General features: G+C 46.3%; 1 protein-coding gene across 3 annotated transcripts; it reads right to left on the minus strand.

The window, feature by feature from the left end:
* Positions 1-6,673: 6,673 nt before the first annotated feature.
* Positions 6,674-23,759, minus strand: LOC148163313 (uncharacterized). 3 transcript variants are annotated; one of them, XM_088026994.1, is made up of 3 exons: positions 23,553-23,759; positions 21,044-21,170; positions 6,674-11,224 (listed from the first exon to the last, which is right to left on the minus strand). In XM_088026994.1, the coding sequence occupies exons 1-3, from the start codon at positions 23,583-23,585 to the stop codon at positions 9,120-9,122; spliced, it is 2,265 nt and encodes a 754-aa protein (XP_087883120.1). In that variant the 5' UTR covers positions 23,586-23,759; the 3' UTR covers positions 6,674-9,119. The 3 variants fall into 3 exon arrangements, with proteins under 3 accessions (XP_087883120.1, XP_087883122.1, XP_087883121.1); XM_088026996.1 differs by lacking the exon at positions 23,553-23,759 and adding an exon at positions 21,306-23,000; XM_088026995.1 differs by lacking the exon at positions 23,553-23,759 and adding an exon at positions 21,270-23,000.
* Between the last annotated feature and the right edge of the window lie 1,349 nt (positions 23,760-25,108).

Here is a 25,108-nt window from a genome sequence, read left to right on the forward strand (position 1 = left end):
TTACTTTCAGACTCTATGACGGTCAGTTTCCAAAGGAGAAAACTATTATTTTAGATGTCCCCAGATCGTTTTACTGATTTAAATAACATATCATTTCGGACAGCACTTCAAAAAGAAATGAGTCTGTGCATAGCTAGAAAGATGTTGTTGCTCATCAAATGCTTGCACCCTGATGAAACATTAGCGTCAGTTTTGGACTCGATTAGGAAGAACACAAAAAAAGTCCCTGTTAACAACAAAAATTCAGCCCAGTACACTGTAAAGGTCTGTTGGCTTTATTCATGGATTTGTGGATTGGGCAGCACCGCATCTAACAAGTAGATGGCAGCTCCAAAGAGCTATAGAAAGGGAAAGTTGTTGTTTTTTTAAGATTTTTATTTGACAGAGAGAGACACAGCAAGAGACGGAACACAAGCAGGGGGAGCGGTAGGCAGGCGAAGAAGCAGGCTTCCCGCAGAGCAGGGAGCCCGATGCGGGGCTGGATTCCCAGGACCCTGGGATCATGATCTGATCCGAAGGCCGACGCTTAAGGACTGAGCCACCCAGGCGCCCCGAAAGGGAAAGGTTTTTAAAGGTAGGGCAAAAACATCATTTACAGATAAAGGGATTATGTCAGATGAGGTTACCTTATTATGAGGACAAAAGAGTCTTATTAGGAGACTCGGTCATCTTTCTTTGGGGAATGGAGTGGGCCTATCCATGTAGATTACCTTTTTGGTACTGAACATAAAATCCCTGACTGAGCTTGGAAACTAAATTTCTGGGGGAAGTTGAAAGTGCAGTGAGCTTCAGTATTATGCCCTGGTTTAGTGACCCAGCCTAGCAGAAGTGACTCCATCTGGGCCTGTGGTTTCCTCTTCCACACCCATTACAGGTCTGTGACATTGAAGGACAGGGATGGTAGGCCACCCCGAATGAAGTGGTCAATGCCGCGGTCACGCTCTGTTTCCACACTAAACCTCTCTTGCCTGTATAGTGATTGTGTAACGTCTAACGAGGAACGTGTTTTTTTTTTTTTAAGATTTTATTTATTTGTCAGAGAGGGAGTGCACACAACCAGGGTGAGTGGCAGGCAGAGGGAGAAGTAGGCCCCCGCTGAGTAAGGAGCCCAATGAGGGACTCGATCCTGGACCCTGGGATCATGACCTGAGCTGAAGGCGGACGCTTAACCGACTGAGACACCCAGGTGCCCCTATCAAGGAACACTTTCATCCATGTATTTCTATGTACTCAATTCCTTTTAGGAATCTGACATCATCCCAAACATAGAGCAACTTAACCGATGCTATTTTTGGTACCAAACATATGTTGCCATTTTCAGTTGGAGCAAGTGTGCAAGGGGAGAATCTGAGCCCTGAAATAAAGGGTTATCTGAGGGGCGCCTGGGTGGCTCAGTCGGTTAAGCATCTGCTTTCAGCTCAGGTCATGATCCCAGGGTCCTGGGATTGAGTCCCACCTCGGGCTCCCTGCTCAGCGTGGAGTCTGCTTCTCCCTCTGCCTCTGCATCTCTGTCTCTCATGAATAAATAAATAAAATCTTTAAGAAAAAAGGGGGGGTTGTCTGAACCCAATGATCTCACCTTCTTGCTGGGAAGTGATTCTTCTTTCTTCAGGCACTGGTGGTAGTGTTGCTTTAGGAATTGAAATTATCTTAGAAAAACAATGGTGAAATGCACATTTCACAAAGCTGTTCAAAACGTTTACTGAGCTATTTAAAGACAGTGGCAGAAATAGCTATGGGGAAAGCCTCATTCCATCTCCCTACACATCGGTAAAAGCTAAGAAACAATTATGATCTCAGAGTACTTTTAGAAGAAGCCTTAAGAAGTGAGAAAGGATAGAATCAAATGGAGCACTTGACTGTGCTAGACCAATGTGGTTGGTCATTATGAGGCCTTTGTCTCCAAAATGTGACTTTTTCATTCTTGAAAAGATTGAGGAATGCTACTATCATCCTTAAAAGTAAATAGCCAGTTATTTTACTAGCAAACTGAGTTTATTCAGGAATAACAGAAGAATTTCAACTGGGGATAACCACACCAGGGCAGAGCACAAGCAAGTCTGAAGAGAGAAGGAAAGTCAGCTTTTATTAGGGTTTAAGAGGAGAGTAGGGAGGTTTGCTCGCAATAAAAGTTTATTGAAGAAAAAGAGTTTCTAGTTGGCTGCATGGCCCTGGTTAGTGTGTGGTTGCTGGGGTAAGGAGAGATCATCCTTTTTTGTTCAAAGCAGATTAAATTCCTACTGGGAAAGCGTCCTCCCTTGTCAAGATAAAAATAATATTCTTTTTTCCTGCTGATTTTCCATTCCTCTCCATGTGAATGCTCCATTTTATTTTTTCAATAGATTTTATTTATTTATTTGCGCATGAGAGAGAGGAGTGGAGGAGGGTTAGAGGGAGGGACTCTCCGCTGAGGGTGCTGTCCCATTCAGACAGCACTAATCCAAATTAGGTAAAGGCTTTTGCAGACCAAAAAGGGAAGCAAAGCAATAAATTATGTGATTGGCTATTAGTTGAGGAATTGTTTTATTTGGAAAAGTAGCTGACTGTTTTGTGTGTGTGTGTTTGTGTGTGTGTTTTAAGTAGGCTCCACGCCCAGCGTGGAGACCAAGGTAGACGGCTTTGTGTGATTCGGTGTTTTTAGGTTGAGGCATTTAGAAGATTTTGCTCCAGGTTAGGTTTCAGTTTGCTTATGTAGGTGGTAGGACATTGGAGCGACCTGCACCTAGTGGCCTCTTTGTTGATTTGCAGTTCCAAGCAAAAGAAACAGGTGGCTAAGTGGCTTCCTGTGGACTCTTCTGCAGTGAAGACCCTGGGACTCCAGCCCTTTAGGCCTTTAGTCTGCTTGGCTCACTGCAGAAGCACTCAGCATGTGTTCATGAGAACCCTTTGGTCTGTAGCTCATAACAGTCTGTACATCTACAGCCTCCTGTACTGGAGCCTGGAGGGAGGCAGCCTGGCCTTCCCTAAATAACTTGTTTTCACAGTTTCATCTCTGCACTGACCCCCTCCATCAGCTTCACATCAACTCATTAGAAATGCTCATTCTCAGCCCACAACCGAGACCTCTTGACTCAGACACTTTGGTGGTAGCCCAAGAATTAGTTTTTTAAGAAGTGTCTGGGTAAAATAGATGCAGAGTAAAACATTCCATCCGCTAGTTGCAGTTCCTGAAGAGAGGGCACTTATTCTTGTCATTTAATCTCCTCTATTGCTGCAGGACTTCAGTACAGATGCTACAAAATTCATTAGCACACATTTATTCTCTTCATTAAAAAAAATAATGTCTAGAATGTCTGATTTTCTGTTATTAATGGATTACTACTCCTTTATGAACGCTGAAAGTGAAAAGCTTCTAACCACGCTACCTGGTACAGAAAAACAATGTTTGCAGTATGGTATCCTTTTAGAATTGCTTTTTCACATGAATGGATCACTCGGTGTGTGTCTCTGTGTTCAAATATCTCCCTACGTTTCCAAAACCTAGTTTTGGCGGCCAGCACTGCAAAAGTCAATACTAAAGAGACAAGTGGTGATTGGAAAGGAACATAATCTTTATTTTTGAGGCTGGCCACCTAGGGAGAAGGTAGGCTCTATTACAAATGCCAACTCCAAGGTTTCTGCCTTGCCCACGGTTTTTTAAGGTTAGGACAGTGAACCAGTAAGGGGAGTACATTGGTCTGTAACATTTCTTGACTACATGCACACTTGATGGTGCTAGCTATAGATGTTATCACACTGCTGGGAGGTTGTGCAAGGGGTCTGGTTCCTTAGTACCCAGGGGTTGTGCAAGAGGATCTGTTTTGCTTTGTGGCATTCAAAAGTGCTCAGCTCTTTCTAGGAGACAATGCATGATCTATAGATAAACAGAAAGGTGAATCAATCATGTAGGCTAAGGGTGCTTGTTAAACCTTCAAGATTACTAGGTTGGCTGGAGGGCCCGAGGTGGCTTCACCCATACAGTTTTTCTTACTATTGAAAGAAGACCTCGGCTGGCCCCATTTTGACCTCAAACTTTCTAGTCGGGTTCTTCTTTCCAGCTTGTCCCTTGACTCAGATGGAAGACCACAATGGCAAGGCATCCCCTGATGGGAACAAAAACTAGCCCCTCGCGCACTAAGGATTGCCCTGAACCAGCAAGTCCCCACCCATGACTGACTCCAGGACAAGGATCTATTTGACTTTCACTGCCTACCTGCATGTACCCATCCACCTTGGCCCCACATTTTCCTTTTTTTATTTTTAAGATTTTATTAATTTTTTTGACAGAGAGAGACACAACGAAAGAGTGAACACAAGCAGGGGGAGTGGGAGAGGGAGAAGCTGGCTTCAATCCCAGGACCCCTGGATCATGACCTGAGCCGAAGGCAGATGCTTAACGACTGAGCCACCCAGAGGCCCCACACTTCAGGGTTTAAAGAGGGAAAACGTGGGGGGCGCCTGGGTGGCTCAGTCGTTGAGTGCCTGCCTTCGGCTCGGGTCGTGATCCCAGGGTCCTGGGATCGAGCCCACATCGGGCTCCCTGCCGATGCACTCAACAACTTCCAGGGGACTCCTCTGTCTCTGCACCACCCTAGCCCTCCCACCCGGCACCAGGCCCCCCGGCAGGCCCCTTCCTGGCATAATCTCCGAGATGAGACCATGATCCCGCGTGTCCCGAGGGTGGGACGTTTTGTCCACCGGTTCTCACACGCCTGACCTAACGACCCTGTTCCTTCTGGTGGAGGCCCTTAAAGGGCCTCGACTTCAGGCCTTCGGGTGTAGAGGGAGGCCAGCACTGACCCGGATGTTCTGGGTGAGGCCCCGCCCAGAGGGCGGAAATCCCTCTCTTCCGGGAGAGGCCCCGCCCCACGTGGTTCTCAGTCCTTCCCGGCCAAGGGGAGGCCGGAAGTGGCCCCGCGCCCCCGCCCCGCCCCCCGCCCCGCCCAGCTGGCTTCTGCCGAGAGAGCGGTCCGGAAAGACATCCCAGAGCAGTGGTGAGAGGCACGGAACGTCGACTCTCTGGGGACCAGCAGTCAACTATTACAGAAAGATTAGAAATTGAATCACTTGGAGGCTGGCGTCCCACGGTGAGAATTTCCTCCGGTGTACTGGGTGGGATCGGAGGAAGCGACTGACCCGAGCGGGCGTACGCGACAACTTCTCACTACTAAGGGGAGACCAGCCAGAGTTCCAGTCAGCCGTCAGGGTGTTCAGGGACGTCCCTCCCCTGCGGCCTGCCAGGATTACGGTCTCCCGCCTGACAGGCTCCTGCACACCTCCTGCCAGCTCACAGCCCCCACAGCTGCTGTCCGCCTGGCCTTGTGAAGGCTCCTGCACGCGCCACAGTCTAGTTCTCCACCTAACACCCAAATAGTCTTTCAGTGTCTTCTCTGAGCATATCCCGCTCTCATAATGGGAGACTTTACAGTTTGTCAATAGCCTAATACTATAAAGTGGGGCTGGATTTTTGTATCTCTGAATTCTGCCCTCCGGACATGTAAGAATGCACCCTAAACTTAAACATGCATGGTGTTTTTGGTCATGACATGTGCAGGACACAAAAGAGTCTCAGGAAAAATAATGAGCCTTCCAGTATTTAGAAACAATTACTCCATACAGAAAAGTGATGATCAGCCTATATAAAATCCAGGACAACTCCAACATGTCTACTAAAAAAACAATACTCTTGAACACTACATCTAAAACTAATGATGTGGTATATGTTGGCTAATTGCATTTACTTTTTTTTAAAGATTTTATTTATTTGAGAGAGAGTGAGAGAGAGAGAGAGCACATGAGGGGGGGGAGGGTCAGACGGAGAAGCAGACTCCCCGACGAGCAGGGAGCCCGATGCGGGACTCGATCCCGGGACTCCAGGATCATGACCTGAGTCGAAGGCAGTCGCTGAACCAACTGAGCCACCCAGGCGCCCCTGGCAAATTGAATTTAAATTAAATAAATAAAAAACAATACTCAGTAAATTTGAAGATCAGATTATCTCCACAGCATCCCATCTAACAGAAAGGGGCTCAAAGGGGCAGAAAGGTTTTAAAGGCAGGACAAGGACACTGTGAAAAGAAAAAAGGATTATTTGGGCAAAGTCACCTCCTTTTGGGGGACAATGGGGACTTATTAGGAGGATTACATCACCACCGTAAGCAGGAAACTTCAGGCTGACTGATGAAAAGTAAAAACTACAATCAGGTTAGCTATTAAGCCTGGGTCTGGTGATGTAGTGGTAGCAAAGTGACTCCATTCGGAGCCTGTGGTTTTCTTTTAAAATGTCTTTGTTGTTTTAGTGTCTTATTTGTAAGTGAAAAGGAAAATCACTGTAACTTACATATAAATAAGTGGCAAATGAGGTTAATGGAAAAGCAATACAAAAGATTTGCAATTGGCAAATAAGACATTAAAAATGCTCAAAATGAATCTTTCAGGAAATGCAATTAAAACTACACTGAGATTGTACTACACACTTACTACATGGGCTGAAATTAAAGATGGCCACATCAAGTACTGGCAGGGATGTGGGAGAAGTGGACTTTTCATCCACTGCTGATGCGAATGCAAAAGCAAAAAACAATCATTGTGATCGCAGCACAGCAGTTTTTTCAAAAGTTAATATTCATGTACCCTGTGACTCAGGTACTAAACATTAAGTTACTGACAAAGAGAAAAACAGCATACATCTATATAAAAGTACTGACAAATGTTTGTGACTGCTTTATTTTCAATAGGCAAAATCTAGAAATAACCTAAAAGCCCATAAAAAAGATGAATAAAGAAACAGTGGCATTTGCAAACATAAGGGTGTTATCTAGACAGAAAAGTGAGCTACTTGTATAATATCACTGAAGAAGTCAAAGTAATTATGAAACACAAAGGAAATTAAAAAAAAAACAGTAAACAGTTTGACTCCAAACATATAAATTAAAAATGTGATGGCTTCTACTGTAAAACAAAGTACAATGGTTACCTGGAGAGGTGGGCAGGGTAAGGAGAGATTATAATAGGGCAGGAAGTAATATATACCATGACATATACGGTCATCAGGGTTATGATGGTGTCACAGATTCATATCCCTGTCAAAACTTATCAAATTATACATTCTTAAATATATGCAGTTTATTAACATCTATAAATTAAACTTTTATAAAGTTTTAAAAATTGGCTCAAAATAAAAATAGGTTTGGCAACCCTATACTGACAGTACCACCTTGTTCCCATGTCCTCTGGGCGTCAGTCTTGCCTCAGTGTCTGCAACTACAGGGAGCAATGAAGGACGTTTCCACCGGAGTTAACAGGAACACTGCCTGGGTCTTAAGCCCACATCAACAAACTATAGATTCCCCCCCACCCCTCTTAATATCTTGTTTTCCTCTCTGTGCAGTAATGATCTTGAGGTGGAAAACACTGAGGGGTTAAAGGAATCACCAATATCTTTCAATTATTTTATCTGACCATGACTTCAGCTACATTAGAACTCCTGAGATTTGTGTACACACTGATCCTGCAGAGTCACTGTCAGAGAAACTTGTCCGGATGCATTTTTACAAGAGGAACATTCCCTCCAGTTGGCTGCAGTCTCCTCCCCTTCCTATTAAGCCAGTGTTTCTGTAGCAATTATGGTTTCCCTTGACCCCTATGGTCTTACAACCAGTGACCTTAGCCCAGTGGACTGTGGACATCAGAGCACATGGCTGTTTGTAGACATGGGAAAATACCCTCTTGACAGTGCTGACATCCCCTGTGGTATCTCCTTTGAGTAAGGGAAAAAACTCGTGTTGCTTTCAGAAGCACTAAGAGTCTCACACCTGCCCCCTCCTGGGGGTCATCATTGAGGTTCCTAAAACACATGTCATCCAGACTTCAAATGAAGACCAGAAAGCCCCAGTTTTTCCTAGGAGGCTGTGAGGCAGCAATGCAAATTGAGTCCAAACTGGCAGGCTAGTGGGATGCCTGGCTGGCTCATTCAGTAGAGCTTGTGATTCTTGGTCGTGGGGTTTTGAGTTTGAGCCCCAAGTCAAACATACAGTTTACTTAAAAAACAAAACAAAACAGGGGCACCTGGGTGGCTCAGTCATTAAGCGTCTGCCTTCAGCTCAGGTCATGATCTCAGGTTCCTGGGATCAAGCCCTGCATCCCGCTCCCTGCTCAGTGGAGAGTCTGCTTCTCCCTCTCCCTCTGCCTGCTGCTCTGCCTCCTTGTGCTCTCTAGCTCTCTGTCAAATAAATAAATAAAATCTTTAAAACAAAACAAAACAAAACTGCCAAGCTATTTCCTACCATCATCCTCTCCCTCCTCAGGCACAGATAATTTGAGACTCAAAAAGTTCACCCTTTGATGCTTGTTGAGCCCAAATCATTTTATAAACTACCCCTCACAGTAAACAGAACATTCAAGATTAAAGAGGACTTAAAACACTAAGGCCTTGATTATCATCTTAGCCAAATCAACGTGGAGCAGATAAGTTCTCCAGTTTGTGACTTGGAACCTAGAAAAACTAATCAGAAGTATCACATGAGACCAACATGTTCCTGAAAAAGGTAGTCATTCTCTATAAGCTGTCAGCCAAATTCATGCTGTTCTCTGGGTTATCACTGATTCAGGTCCACGCCCTGAAGGTATTCAAGGAAGAGGGAAAGCTGCCCCTAAGACCTCAGGTTACTGCTAATCTGCTCCAATTCATGGGAACTGAGGTCAGCTTCTCTGAGTACACTGGGGGTGAGGACTGACGTGCACTGTGTGGACCTACCAGCTGGCAGAAGTGAAAGGGTCACAGAACTGTCAGTTACATAAATCTAGAGAGATCTCTGGACAATTTAGAAAATGCAACATACCCACACATACTTCCAACATTATAAGGAATCTCCCCACTGTAAAAGATTCAAATCAGGCAAATCGCTCCTCAAAGAGTTTCCACCACAGGCGCCTGAGTGGCTCAGTTGTTAAGCGTCTGCCTTCGGCTCAGGTCATGATCCCAGGGTCCTGGGATCAAGCCCTGCATCGGGCTCCCTGCTCTGCGGGAAGCCTGCTTCTCCCTCTCCCACTCCCCCTGCTTATGTTCCCTCTCTTGCTGTGTCTGTCAAATAAATATGTAAAATCTTAAAAACAAACATAAAAAGTTTCCACCAGTGGCATTACACTGAATAGGGAAATTGCATATTCATAATACAACCACGCTTTTCTCTAGTGTGAACTCTCCAGTGTTGAGAGAGGTTAGATTTTCCCCTAAAAGATTTCCCACATTCACTGCACTCATAAGGTCGTTCTCCAGTGTGAACCCTGTGATGATAAGAGAGAGCAGTACGAGTGATAAAAGATTTCCCGCATTCACTGCATTCATGAGGCCTTTCTCCAGTATGAACTCTGTGATGATAATGGAGGGCAGTACTACTTATAAAAGATTTTCCACACTCACTGCACTCATAAGGCCTTTCTCCTGTGTGAATTCTCTGATGATAATGGAAGCTGGAACTAAAAGTAAAAGATTTCCCACATTGGTTGCATTTGTAAGGGCTTCCTCCATTATGAATTCTCTGGTGTATTGAGAGGGAATGTTTTTGTCTGAAGGATTTCCCACATTCACTGCACTCATAAGGCCTCTCTCCTGTGTGACCTCTGTGGTGATACCTGAGCGCAGAGCTAGAAGTAAAAGATTTTCCACATTCACTGCATTCATAAGGCCTTTCTCCTCTGTGGGACCTCTGATGATAACTGAGGGCTGAGCGAGAGGTAAAAGATTTCCCACATTCACTGCACTCAAAAGGTTTTTCTCCAGAATGAACTCTATGATGATACTGGAGTTCATACCTACAAATAAAAGATTTCCCACATTCATTACACTCATAAAACCTTTCACTTGAATGAACCTTTAGGTGCATATTGAGGCTATTTCTTCGGGTAAAGGACTTGCCACATTCACTGCACTCATGAGGCCTTTCTCCAGTGTGAACTCTGCGATGATACTGAAGAGCACTGTGAGTGCTAAAAGATTTCCCACATTCATGACACTCATGAGGCCTTTCTCCAGTGTGAATCCTGTGATGATAATGGAGGGCAGTACTACTTATAAAAGATTTCCCACACTCACTGCATTCATAAGGCCTTTCTCCTGTGTGAATTCTCTCATGATAATGGAAACTGGAACTACAAGAAAAAGATTTCCCACATTTGTTGCATTTGTAAGGGTTTCCTCTACTATGAATTCTCTGGTGTATTGAGAGGGAATGTTTTTGTCTGAAGGATTTCCCACATTCACTGCACTCATAAGGCCTCTCTCCTGTGTGACCTCTGTGGTGATACCTGAGCGCAGAGCTAGAAGTAAAAGATTTTCCACACTCACTACATTCATAAGGCCTTTCTCCTCTGTGGGACCTCTGATGATAACTGAGGGCAGAGCGATAGGTAAAAGATTTCCCACATTCACTGCACTCAAAAGGTTTTTCTCCAGAGTGACTTCTATGATGATACTGGAGTTCATACCTACAAATAAAAGATTTCCCACATTCATTACACTCATAAGGCCTTTCACCTGAGTGAACCTTTAGGTGCATATTGAGTCTGTGTCTTCGGGTAAAAGACTTGCCACATTCACTGCATTCATAAGGCCTTTCTCCTGTGTGAACTCTGTGGTGATAATGGAGAGTAGTATGAGTGCTAAAAGATCTCCCACATTCACTGCACACAAAGGACTGTCTTCCAAGGTGGACACCCTGGTCCTGAATATCTGTGTGTTTGGGACCAAAGGCGTTCTTGAATTCTCCCCAAGTATCATGACTTTTTCTGCTTTGTAAAGTTGCCTTGCACTGGGTGATTTCCTTTGGATTCTCCCCAGTATGAGTGGCCTCTTGCTGCAGATGCCCCGAGCCAGACAGGAAGTCCTTCTGAACTTCTCCACAGTTAAGGGGCTTTCCTGAACCATGGGATCCCCAGCTCTTCACAACAGAGGCCCTGTCCACACGGCTTCTGAAGGGTTCTGCTGCCACGTGCTGCTCCTGCTGCTGCTGAAACTTTACACTGAAATAAAATCGTTTCCCACAGGCCCCACACCTCAACAGCTTCTGGCTGTTTTCTTTTCCCTGGTGCGCAGCCAAGTGGAAAATGTCTCTCAAGACTGGACCACACATCTCACAGGGGTGGGTCTTCCGGGAAGACTGAGCTGCCTTGGGCGTCCTGGTCTGTGACACGCCTACAGAAGTGCTGTGGGCAAAGGGTGCCTCATCCTCTGCTCCACAGCAGCAACCTGAAGGCAAAGAAGCACTGGTGAAATTTGTGTTGACTATAGCGAGGGGGTGAGCCCATCACATACATCATCTGTCTTCCCTGGGCACAAGTTTATAGCATGCTTTTCCAGACACTGGAGATGGAATTCAGTTGAAGGAGTGGCCACTGTGCATTACTGGGCCCCTAAGGTCAAAGTATTGTGGAGAGCACACTAGCCAGAAGGAAGAGAGCCAGGCTCTACAACTTGTTCTCTGCCCACAGCTTTATGTTGGCCTGTTTCGTGGCTGAGTAGAAGGCTGTGGGAAAATCCATTCACAAGAAATTTGCTGCTGTTCAAGGTCAGTTTAAGTATATGTCAACATCTCATGGCAAACTGGGCAAGTGTGGATGCCAAAGTACACAGAAAGAGCAGTGAGAGAAATGGGTGAGATGTAGAGGCCTGAGAAGCACCGATTACCCCTGCACTGCAAGTCATGTAATTACAAAAGAAGTAGAACCCAGAAGTCCACAAACTGTCAACAGTGAAGAAGAAAAAGATAGAAATGGGGTGTGGCCATCGGCAATCACACCGAACTCTGGTTGAACAAACAAAGGTGCCCAGTATGATCTGAACACAGGCCTGATACCACACCTTTCCCACCTGCCATTCATGAGAAGCAGAGCCCCTGCGAGGCCACCTGGTCATGCCCAGAGCACGTCCATACTATGATACACAAAGGACTGTTCCCTGTAAGCCCTCCTGAGCAACTACAGGTACCAGGAGATAGAAATAGTGCAGGAAAGGGCACCTGGGTGGCTTCATCAGTTGGGCATCCGACCCTTGATCCCAGATCAGGTCTTGATCGCAGGGTCATGAGTTCAAGCCCTGTGTTGGGCTCCACACTGGGTGTGGAGCCTACTTAAGAAAAGAAAGAAAAGGAAAAAAAAGAAAAGGGCAAGGAAAGGGAAATGAAAAGGAAAGGCAAGGAAGAAATACTGGAGGAAAACAGGCCACGTGGATGGCCAGCACTGTCCCAGAGCTACTCAGGATACAAAGCACCCAGACAAGCATCCTATGTGACTGATAGCAGCAGAATGGTAGAATAGGGTACCATCCTTCACCCCAACAAAAATGAATTCAACAGCTGTCCATGAATGACATTAGCTTCAGAGGGCTCAAAAATCCAATTAAGACCAACTACTACACAGCGGAGCATAGAGGAGAGTGCAAGCATGCACAAAGGACAGCTGGAGACTTTACTGGAGATATGGGGATGCGTCAGAAATAAGGGCTGGACCAAACTCTATCACTCACTCAAGGCAGGTGCTACAGCAGTCCCTGCTCAGCAGACTCCAGCTGCCTGCTCCACAGTGGACAATGGCATCTTTTGCCACCGAGTTAACCAACATGCATCACTATCGTGGACTCAGTGAATATAAAGCTACTGTGTCCTGCTCCCCCGACTCAGGAGCTGCTGTTGTGCAGCTCCAGAACAAGGACTACAACTGCCCCCCAACCCTGTGCATGTCCTGGGCCCCAGATCTGCGTCTATGTGTGCCGGCATTCCAGACCCTGACCCCCCCGCTGCATCAGGTCTACCTGTGTCTTCCAGGGAATGGAAATAGTCTCCAGATAGGTTAGCCAGAAGCCAGGACCTCAGAGCCACTGTGTCTCCATGCACATGCAGACACAAACTTCATGGTTGCTCGGGGTGTGGCTGCAACTCACAAAGCAAACTAACACCAGTGAGGTGTAACCGGTGTCCCAGGGCCCAAAACTGCTGTCGCTCTGAAAGTGCCCGCCCACCAGACCCTCTTCCATGGTTGCTCATGAGTGCCAGCCCATCAGACACCAGTGCCGCTGCCACACCCACAGGGTGCCTAAAAGTCGGACTAAGCACCGACATCAATTCTGCCACAATACTCTCCATGGAAAAAAAGCCATCAGGTGTTCCTCAGCAGTCTTCTCCACTGCTTTGGATACTACAGCCTTGACCATCCTGCTGTCTCTTCCTGATGCCTTCGCTGATGCTGACAGGTGACAGAGCTGCACAGTTTATCACTGGGCCTTCCCCAGATCCAGAACGGCCACACCCCATGAAGCTGATACCCTTGCACCCACCAGTAGGTGAAGGACTCTCCTGACCCAAAAGTACCACAAAGTCTGGAAGAAGTGACCACACCATCAAATGTGCAAACATCAACACAAGGATGTAAGAAACAAAAAATCAAGGAAACATAACACCATCAAAGGAATACAGTAATTTATCAGAAAACACACCCAAGGAAATGGAGGTATGCGATCTATCAGACAAAATTCAAAATAATTGTTTTAACAAAGTTTAGTGAGCTACAAGAAAACAGAGGTAGACGATTCAACAAGATACACAATAAACAAAATAAGCTGTTCAACAAAAATATAGAAATCATAAAAAGGAACAAAATGGGCTGGCCAAGGATGCAGTGAGGTTTAGTCACTGGTGGCCACACGAGTCTGAGTGGAGTGAGGAGTAGACTCACCTGAGAGTTGCATGTTATAGGCACGCCTTCATCCAGATGCCCACAGGTGCCTGCCCCCACTGAGGTCATAGACATCGGCAGAGAGGAACAACAGGGTGGAGAATCACACCACACTTTATACTAGCAATACAGGAGAGCTCCTGGTGTGCCACTCTCCCAAAGGAGGGTCAGATACAAGCACTGACAACTGAATCAATAGTTGGTAACAGTCCACCCAGTCACTGATGGGACTCCTAATGAGACCACAGGCAGCTGGGAAGACATCAAAATATGTGGAAATGGAGCAGTACTAGACCATAATATATACTTATACAACACTAAATCCTCTTAATACCACCTACTTTTTAAGAACAAGGATGGCATATAACGCGTGGGAGAGAAGAATGTTTCTGTCTTTCTATATAGACTACGCTTAATGAACTGGTCTTTGTAGCAGAACTGTTTTCCTCATTCTTCGTGTTAGAAAACTTCCCACAGGGCCGGACCAGCACAACCAGCCTGTGCTTTTACACCCTCTTACTATCAATTACCAGAGTGATCTATGTGACCTTCCACCATTGGACTTGCATGGGTGGGTATTAAACTCTTCAGGATAATTAAACCAACCAGAACTAAGATGGTACATGTATTCGTTTGCCTTAGGTGTCTAGCTCTGAAAGATCAGCTAGATGGAAATACTGGAGACCCATTTAACATGCAGCAAAGATGCTTTGCTTTGCTTCTGTTAAAGGATTAGGACTTTGGGAGGCTTAAACTGCAGCAGTTTGGTTTATTGTACTCTTGTACTGCCCTTGTTTTTTGAATATTCCAACTTATAACTGTTGCATCAGAAGAAACATTTCAACAAAGTGTCCTTTGGATATTAACAACTGCAATCATCTGATCACTTTCTTATCCTCTAACTAAAAGTTACTCATTTGAGATGTTGTTTGTTTAGAATCAAGGTCCTTTGTATATTTACACTTATAGGTGATGGAAATCATTCCAAAGGGGCTATTTTAGAATACATGTAGGGGCACGTGGGCGGCTCAGTGGGTTAAGTGTCTGATTTCCACTCAGGTCATGATACTAGGGTCCTGGGATCAAGCCCCTCATGGGGCTCTGTGCTCAGTGGACAGTCTGCTTCTCTCTCTCCCTCTGCCCCTCCCCTCTGCTCGTGCTCGCACGTGCTTTCTCTCAGATAAATAAAATCTTAAAAAGAGAGAAGGAATACATGTAGAGAAATGCTTTGAACTAGTGTGATATAAACTATACAATAAAATGGAAATTTCATATATTCACAAAAATTCTGAATTGGTAAAAAATTAACTTCATCTCTGGTATTAAATGTTTACATTAAAATAAGATGGCGACCCTGTCCCATTAAAAAATTGGGGGGCGGGGCGCCTGGGTGGCTCAGTCGTTGGGCGTCTGCCTTGGGCTCGGGTCGTGGTCCCAGGGTCCCGGAGTCGAGCCCAGCGTCGGGCTCCTTGCTCGGCGGGAAGCCTGCTTCTCCCTCTCCCACTCCCCCTGCTTGTGTTCCCTCTCTCGCTGTCTCTCTCTGTCAAATAAATAAATAATCTTAAAAAAAAAATGGGGGGGGGGGAGAGAAAGAGTCCAAGTTGGCGGAGGAGTAGGAAACCTTAGTTTTGTCTGGTCCCAGGAATTTGGCTAGATAGCTATCAAATTATTCTGAATACCTGTGAACTCCACGGGAGACCTGAGAAAAGAATTGCTGCATGTCTACAAATAGAAAAGCAACCACTTTCTGAAAGGTAGGAGGTGTGGAGAAGTGAATCGAAGGTGATATATCAGAAGATAAACCACGGGGGTAGGGAGCCTCTGGAAGCCGGCCACCAGAAAGTGATACAGCAGCAGAATGCAAAATCAGAACTTTTAGAAGGCTGTTCCAGTGAGGTATGTCCCTGCCTGAAAGGTGCTCAGGTAGCAAGCAAGGCAGAATACTAGGTAGGACAGTGTGGTCTCAGGATCCTTGGGGTCACAGAAAGAATGGGGGTGCCTGAGTTGCCGCAGAGTTTCCAGACACTGGAGCGAGGAATCCGGCTGCAATCAGGGTGCCCAAGAGTGGGGACTCAGCTCAGTGTTGCCATAAACCATGAACTGCCACACCGTAGGGCGACCACTCTCCAAGCAGGGGCTCAGCAAGCATCAGAGCCCTGGTGAGATCCCTCTTCCGCATGCACACTGCAGGGATCTACAGGGTTTGAAGACTCCCAGGGTCCCAAACGCTTCGTCACAAGCTGGGTGAGCACGGAGTACGGCCAGAGACTGGGGAGCCAGGAGTGATTGCCTGCTTTTCCCTGAGGGTGCACTGAGGACTGGGGAGCGTAAGGTTCCGGCTCTGGGCCTGGAGATTGGGAGGCCGCCATTTTCGTTATCATCTGCTTAAGCTGCAGGGAAAGCCTTCAGGGAACAAAAGCCATATACAGCAATCCAGAGCCCCTTACTTAGCCGGGCCTCCTAACAAGAGGGGTGCAATTCCTCCCAGGGCAAAGACACCTGAGAATCAGCGCAAGAGGCCCCCCCCCCCAAGAAGATCAACAAGAACCTCCCACTAAGACCAAGTTTACTGATCACACAGAACTGCAAAACTCCAGCACTAGGGGAAAACAGTACATAGAATTCATGTTTTTTTCCTCATGATTCCTTAGCCTTTCAATTTTAATATTTTTCTTTTTCCTTTTCAACTAATTTCTTATTTTATCAATCTTTTTTTAAAGGCCTTTTTAATTTTCATTTTTAGAGTTACATTCTATTCCTCCACTGTATTTAATTATATTTTCATATATATATGTATTTCTTTCTTTACAGTTTTGGGATGCAGTTTCATCTAACAAACACACCAAAATACACACAGAATGTAATGTATCGCTCTGTTCTCTTCACCTAATTATATTCTCTTTTTTTTAAGTCTTTTTTTTTTTTAAGATTTTATTTATTTGACAGAGACACAGCAAGAGAGGGAACACAAGTGGGGGGTGTGGGAGAAGAAGCAGGCTTCCCGTTGAGCAGGGAGCCCGATACGGGGCTTGATCCCAGGACCCTGGGATCATGATCTAAGCCAAAGGTAGACACTTAACAACTGAGCCACCCAGGCGCCCCATTTTTAAGTCTTTTTTAATTTTCATCTTTACAGTTACATTCTATTCCTTCAATGTATTTAATTTTATTCATGGATATATAAGTTTTTTTCTTCATATTTCTGGGATGTAGTTTCTTCTAATAAACAGAACAAAATACACCCAGGATACAGTGTATGTTTACCTGTTTATATTTTTTCTTGTCTTTAATTTTCATTTTTAAAGTTACATTCTATTCTTTCACTGTATTTAATTTTATTTTTGTACATACTTGTTTTTCGTTCCTTACACTTTTGGGATCTAGTTTTCTAACAAACAGACCAAAATACACACAGGATCCAGTGTACTGCTCTGTTCTGTTCACCTGTCTGATTATATTCTCACTCACTTTTTAACAATTTTTATATTTTTTTCGGTTTCTGGTCTCTTCTGATTTGTTTAGTGTATATTTCTAAGGGGTTGTTGTTGCCATTTTACTATTCTGTTCTCTCGTCCATCTATTCTCTGGACAGAATGCCAAGATGGAAAAACTTACCTCAAAAAAGAGAACAAGAGGCAGTACTGACTGCCAAGGACCTAATCAGTATGAATATGAGTCAAAATCTCACTATTTGCAGACAACATAATACTCTGTAGAAAACCTGAAAGACTCCACCAAATAATTGCTAGAACCAATACATGAATTCAGCAAAGTTGCAGGATACAAAAGCGATGTGCAGAAATCTGTTGCATTTCTATACACCAGTAACAAAGCAGCAAAAAAGAAATCAAGGAATTGATCCCATTTGCAACTGCACCAAAAACAATAAGGTAGCCAGGAATAAACCTAACCAAAGAAGGTAAAAGATCTTACTCTGAAAACTATAAACTATGGGACACTCATGAAAGAAACTGAAGAGGACACAAATGTAAAACATCCTAAGCTCATGGACTGGAAGAACAAACATTGTTAAAATGTCTCTACTACTCAAAGCAATCTACAAATTCATTGCAATCCCTATCAAAATACCACCAGCATGTCTCACAAAACTAGAAAAAACAATCCTAAAATTTGTATGGAACCACAAAATTCCCTAAATAGCCAAAGCAATTCTGAAAAGAAAACAAACGAGGCATCACAATTCCAGATTTCAAGCTATACTGCAAAGCTGTAGTCACCAAGACAGTATGGTACAAAACAGACACATAGATCAATAGAGAGCCCAGAAATGGACCTACAACTCTATGGTCAACTAATCTCCCAAAAGAAGGAAAGAATATCCAGTGGAAAAAAGACAGTCTCTTCAACAAATGGTGTTGGGAAAACTGGACAGCCACATGCAGAAGAACGAAACTGGACCACTTCCTTACACCACACACAAAAAATAAATTCAAAAGTGGATGAAAGATCTAAATGTGAGATAGGAAACCATCAAGATTCTAGAGAACACAGGCAGAAACCTCTTTGACCTTGGCTGTAAAAACTTCTTTATTAAACACTTATTTGCCCGGACGCAAGGCAAACAAAAGCAAAAGTGAACTATTGAGACCTCACCAAAATAAAAAGCTTCTGCACAGCGAAGGAAACAATCAACAAAACTAAAAGGCAACCTACAGAATGGAAGAAGATACCTGCAAACAACATATTTGATAAATGCTTAGTATCCAAAACCTATAAAGAACTTACCAAACTCGACACCCCAAAACAAATAATCCAGTTAAGAATCGGGCAGAAGACATGAACAGACATTTTTCCAAAGAAGACATCCAGATGGCTAAAAGACGCATGAAAATGTGCTTAACATCACTCATCATCAGAGAAATACAAATCAAAACCACGATGAGATAACACCTCACACCTGAGAGAATGGTTAAAATTAACAACACAGGAGAGGCGCCTGGGTGGCTCAGATGGTTGAGTGTCTGCCTTTGGCTCAGATTATGATCTCAGGGTCCTGGGATCGAGCCCTGCATGAGGCTCCCTGCTCAGCAGAGAGCCTGCTTCTCCCTCTCCTCCCCGCTCCTGCTCTCTCGCTGTCTCTCTCTCAAATAAATAAAATCTTTAAAAAAAAAAAAGTTCAAAAAAGACAATACAGGAAACAACAGGTGTTGGTGAGGATGTGGAAAAAGGGGAACACTCTTGGACTGTTGGTGGGAATGCAAAATGGTGCAGCCATTCTGGAGAACACTATGGAGGTTCCTCAAAAAGTTAAAAATAGAGCTACTCTATGATCCAGCAATTGCACTACTAGGTATTTACCCAAAGGATACAAAAATACAGATAAAAAGGGGTATATGCACCCCAATGTTTACAGCAACATCAGCAATAACCAAATAAGAGAACCCAAATGAAATCTTGCCATTTGAAACTATGTGGATGGAACTAGAGTATATTATGCTAAGTGAAATAAGTCAATCAAAGAAAGACAAATACCATATGATCTCACGCACTCATATATGGAATTTAGGAAAGAAAAGAGATGAACATATGGGAGGGGGGAACAGAAAAAAGGAGAGAGGGAAACAAGCCATAAGGGAAACTTAACAAAAGAGAACAAACTGAGGGTTGATGGAGGGAGGTGGGTGGGCGGTGGGCTAGACGGGTGATGGGTATTAAAGAGGGCATTGTTGTGATGAGTACTGGGTGTTGGATGTAAGTGATGAATCACAGAATTCTACTCCAGAAGCACGGTATGTTAACTAACAAAATTTAAATTAAAAAAGAAAACAAAAAAAATCCCTACCATATGGTCCACCATTGCCATTTCCAGGTATGTATCCCAAGGAAACAAAATCAGTATCTCTACACACATATCCACTGAGGTATTATTCACAATAGCAAATATATGGAAACATCAGTAAGCGTGCCTGAGTGTTTAAAGTACACACACAAATGCAGGAATATTCAGCCATAAAAAAGAAAACAACACTGCCACTTGCACGACATGCATGAACCTAGAAAATACTATGCTGGGCGCCTGGGTGGCTCAGTTGGTTAAGCGACTGCCTTCGGCTCAGGTCATGATCCTGGAGTCCTGGGATCGAGTCCCACCATCGGGCTCCCTGCTCTGCGGGAAGCCTGCTTCTCCCTCGGCTTGTGTTCCCTCTCTTGCTGTCTCTCTCTCTCTGTCAAATAAATAAATAAAATCTAAAAAAAAATTAAAAAGAAAATACTATGCTAAGTCAGATAAACCACAAAGAAAAGGCAAATAGTGAATGGTATCACATATATGGATATTCTTGAAACAAACAAACAAACAAAAACAGAAAGTAGAACGCCAGAAGCTAAGGACTGGAGGAAATGGAAAGATGGTCGGGGTACACGCTTTCACTTACAAGATGAGTAAATTCTGAGGATCTAATGTACAGCATGTTGAGCACAGTTGTTTTTTGTTTTGTTTTGTTTTTAAGATTTTATTTATTTATTTGACAGAGAGAGACAGTGAGAGCAGGAACACAAGCAGGGGGAGTGGGAGAGGGAGAAGCAGGCTTCCCGCTGAGCAGGGAGCCCGATGTGGGACTTGATCCCAGGACCCTGGGATCATGACCTGAGCCAAAGGCAGACGCTTAACGACTGAGCCACCCAGATGCCCGAGCACAGTTAATATTGTATTGTACACTTGAAATTTGGTAAGAGAGTAGATATTAAGCTTTCTCACAACCACCAAGAAAAAGGTAATTATATCAAGTGATGGGTGTGTTGATTACCTTTATTTAGGTAATAATTTCATACTGTATATCAAGTCATGTAATATACTTTCAATAATATAATTTTATTTGTCAATCATACCTCAACAAAGCTGAAGGAAGGGGGGGCAGGTGGAAGAAGAACCATACAGGAAGGTCTTGAGAAGCAGCCCACAGTATACCTACATGGCCATGCCAATGCCTGCAATTTCAGGCACAGGCAGGCACAAGGAAATGGCACCTCAAGGAAGGGTTCAAAACCTGGACCACTGAAAAGGCATGGGTTTGGACACACAGACCCATCCAGGGAGAGGGCAAGCAAGGTGCAATCCATCAGCCTCACTGCATGACCACTGACCTCCAATCTTACCCGATCAGGGCTCAGCACAGAGGGCACTGGGAGCTGCAGGGCAGAGAGAAGGGCACACCAACAACTCAGAGCTAGCAACAAAAGCAACTAACCAGAAAGCTGGGAAAGCAAGCAGTGCCCACAGTCCACACGAGAGAAGAACACACCTACCCTGGAAAATGCAGAGGGGGGACACGGGTGTACAGAGTCTAGTCCAGGTCAAAGGGGGGGCTGAGGGCCTTACCCAGTGAGGATATAAGTGTAAAGTTCTCCAGCATCACATGGTGGTACAGCCGTCTCTGAGCCTCATCAAGAAGCCTCCACTCCTTCCAGGAGAAGTACACGGCAATGTCCTCAAAGGTCACACCACACTACCATGAAAGGAAAAGTTGGAACCATGAACATTTTCTGAGAACCCACAATCCAAGCCCCCAACATCCACCCCAGACTCCCCACCTCAGAATAAATACCAGGTCCTGGGGCCTCTAATGCCACGCTCCTCTCACCTTCCCATCAGTCACTGTGTTCAGTCCTCAGCAGCAACAGGCAGGGGGACACATGGATGCACTCTAAGCTCTGGGTCTGGCCTGCAAGGTCATCCCCCTGCCACGGTATTCCCATGGAGTCTCCCACGTTGTGCCCTCAAGACAGCCAATTATAGGCCCTGCTTTACCAGGAAGTCTTCAGTACCAGGGCGCTGAGGCCCTTAGCTCACACTTCCCCTCCACGTGTACAGGATTCTGTAGACTCTACCACTCTCACGTCTTCAGACCCCACAGATGAACTCCCACACCTTCCTGCCCCACAACAAAGGATCCTCCCTTGACTCACACTCGTACTTGTCACGTGACATCCACAGGCTGTTTGACAAACTCAAACAGGTTCCAGTCCCACCCAGTACTCCCATGGATCCCAAAACAGGGAAAGCCTCAAATGCTGCTGAGAAGCCCTCCTCAGCTGCCTGTAACCCTCCCTTCAGTAACAGACACTCACAAGCACGGTCAGCTTCGGATACTCACAGACCCTCTTCCACTTCTCTGCTGCCCACGCTGTCCCGCCACAATCGGGAACCAATCATCCTCTACTGAACCTTTGTGAAAACCCCAGCCCTAAGGGTCTCCCCTGCCAGGCAGAGCAAAGCAGAAATGACTGCATTTGTGCAGACCTGAACTACCAGCAAGACTCTGCAACACCTCAGGCACCGTAAAAACTCACCGCAAAATTCTGTGAAGCCTACAGCACTGAATAAAGAGCAGCCCCAACTTCACTGTCATCTTGGCAAAATTACTCCTAGGTGTCCTAGCCATCTCTTGTCCCATCATCCCATGGAGGGCTTGCCCATGTTTCTGCCAGATCATTCTCTCCCCTTCACCTGTGTTGGCAATGTCCAGTAACCCCAACCACGTGCTGAGCCAGAAAACCACTCCTCAGCACTTTACTAGGACCCTCTGACCTACTAGCCTATTACCATGATTCTCTGCCTTCCCTTCCTAAATGTGAGCCAAATCTCCACCCTGGTCCACACAGTAGCCATCACTTTTCAAACTCTCCATCATGCATCCTTCCCCCAGTTTCCCAAAACGTCCTGTCCAGCTGCCCACTTGACGCCATCACTCACACTTCTCTGAAACATCTAAGTCGCTTACCAATGTCAAAACAAGTTACGACATCCCCAAGGATACACAACTTCCTGCTACCTTCCATCAGGTTGATGGGAGTTTCCAGCCCTTCAGCTGCTAGGACTTGTGAAAATTAATGATGGGAAACCTCACTAAATTGTTGGAGTCGGGAGGTTGCACTGGGAGGAACTCTCAGACACTACCACAGTGATCAACTGCAGACCCAACCCAAAGAGATGGACTTCAACTTACATGGGACACTACTTCACTACCCCAGACTCGAAAAGACAGGATTTCCTCATCACCCCACCCAATGAGAAGCCACAACTCCCAGTTTACTCCAGTGGACCTGTAGTTTATAACAGCCGTCCCAACTTCGCCTCTTTCCCCTGAAACAAGACTACCTCTCGTGCTCTCCACACTGGCCTACTGTTCTGACTCAGCCTGTTTGTTCCAAATTGCACTTCTCTTCCGTTGCCACATAGACCCATCTGTGCGGGTAAAATAACTGCCAGTCTTTATTTCATTTTTAAGGTCCACGGACCGAAAGCCCTGGGGCGCTCCCTCCCCGCCCCCTTTCTCTTCTCACCTGCAACACGCACCACTTGCCGCGGCCCTTCTCAAAACACAGACCGGGAGTCCACCGGTTCGCCAACAGCCACCGCGCGCAGAGCAGCGGTCCGCGGACTCCACCGCCGACTACCGCGATTCCCTCCTCCCGCGCGCCCGGCCTCCTCGCTCACCCCCGCGGCGGGCTCTCCTCTCTCGCGGCCAGACCACGCCTATCGACCCCGGGCGGAGACCGCCTCAGCAGCGCCAGGAGGGCCGGGCTTCTCGGGCAGCGCGGGCCTCCCTGGCCGCGCCGCACTGTGCTCCCGACAGAGAGAAGGGCGATGTGCTGCTCCCCGCCGCCGGCGCAGACCCCCTCCGGCCCCTGCCCCGGCCGGCCCCCCGGCCCGGAGCCCGCTCCTCACGCCGGCACGCCGGCGCTCGCACACAGGGCCCCCGCCCCCCGCCGCCGCCCCGTCCGACGCCGGGGCCTGGGCCGCAGGGCCGCGAGCCGGCGCCCCGCGCTCGGGCCTCCGGGGTCTGGGTGGGGGGACGGCGGGGAGGGCCCGGGGGACGAGCGCTTACCTGCGGCGGCTCCCTGGGCGCGGCCGCCGCCATCGGACTCGGTGGGCCGGCAGCGGGGCCGGAGCGGAGCGGACACCGGGACCCGACTGTGTGCGCCGAGGACGGCGCCTCCCCTCGCGGCTTCACGAGCGGGCGCCCGGACCCCGACGCGCGCTCCGGACCCTTACGGGATAAACGGAGCCAACCTGAGGCTGGAGGACTTGCGGGGGGACGAGACCGGAAGTCCCGCCCCCGGCGCTTGCGCTCGCCTCGAAATGCCGTGTGCTGGTCCCTCATTGGCTCCTCGCTCTGCGCTCGGAGCCGGGCTCTTCCGGGTGGTGTGGCTCCCGGGGCTCTGGCGGTCTCCGGTAGGGGGTCCTCCGCCCCGGAGTCGCGAGCTTTGGTCACGTGGCACCCTGAGGGATGCTGGAAAGCGCGGCTCCGCCCCGGAGGGACCGGATTTGCTCCTCGTTAAAGGCAGAGAAGAGCCCTGCTTTCAGACTCCAGGAATGTCAGCTTCCAAAGAAAACTATTTGAGATGCTCGTAAATACTTTTACTGAGGTAAATGACATATCATTTCGTACAGCATTTCAGAAAGGAATGAGTCTGTGTAGAGGTGGAAAAATGTTGTTGCTCCTCAAATGTTTGCACCCTGAGGTGTTAGAGTCAGTTTCATAAGTTTCAGTAGGATTAGTTGCGAACAACAGATTAGTTCCCGTTAAGCAACAAAAATTCAACCCATCACATTGTAAAGGTTTGCTGGCTTTATTCATTGATATGTGAATTGGGCAGCATCCCATCTACAAGTAGAGGGCAGCTCCAAAGCGCTGCAGAAAGGGAAAGGTTTTTAAAGATAGGACAAGTATGGGGCGCCTGGGTGGCTCAGTCTTTAAGGGTCTGCCTTCAGCTCAGGTCATGGTCCCAGGGTCCTGGGATCGAGCCCCGCATCGGGCTCCCTGCTCCGCGGAAGCCTGCTCTCCCTCTCCCACTCCCCCTGCTTGTGTTTTCTCTCTCGCTGTGTCTCTCTGTGTCAAATAAATAAATAAAATCTTGGGCGCCTGGGTGGCTCAGTCGGTTAAGCGACTGCCTTCGGCTCAGGTCATGATCCTGGAGTCCGGGGATCGAGTCCCACATCGGGCTCCCTGCTCAGCAGGGAGTCTGCTTCTCCCTCTGACCCTTTCCCCTCTCATGTGCTCTCTCTCTCTCAAATAAATAAATAAAATCTTAAAAAAAAGTTAAAAATAGAACTATCCTATGATCCCAGAATTATACTTCTAGGTATTTACCCAAAGGATAAAACAATGCTTATTTAAAGGGATACATGCACCCCAATGTTTATAGCAGCATTATCAACAATAGCCTAATTATGGAAAGAGTCCAAAGGTCCATCAAATGATGAATGGATAAAGAAGATGTGGTATATATATACAATGGAATATTAATCATCCATAAAAAAGAATGACATATTGCCATTTGCAAAGCTGTGCGTGGAGCTAGAGACTATTATGCTAAATGAAATAGTCAGAGAAAGACAAGTACCATATTATTTCACTCGTACATGGAATTTAAGAAACAA

Source organism: Eumetopias jubatus, unplaced genomic scaffold (genome assembly GCF_037043125.1).
Source record: "Eumetopias jubatus isolate StellerSeaLion01/CBP00866 unplaced genomic scaffold, mEumJub1_p1.0 scaffold_10, whole genome shotgun sequence".
NCBI lineage: Eukaryota > Metazoa > Chordata > Mammalia > Carnivora > Otariidae > Eumetopias > Eumetopias jubatus.

Coding starts and splice junctions, on each gene's coding strand:
- LOC148163313 (XM_088026994.1), bottom strand. CDS start 23,585: ATGGCGGCGGCCGCGCCCAGGGAGCCGCCGCAG. Junction 21,171..23,552: donor CGCCCAGGGAGCCGCCGCAG/GTAAGCGCTCGT, acceptor CTTTCATGGTAG/TGTGGTGTGACCTTTGAGGA. Junction 11,225..21,043: donor TACACTTATATCCTCACTGG/GTAAGGCCCTCA, acceptor CTTTGCCTTCAG/GTTGCTGCTGTGGAGCAGAG.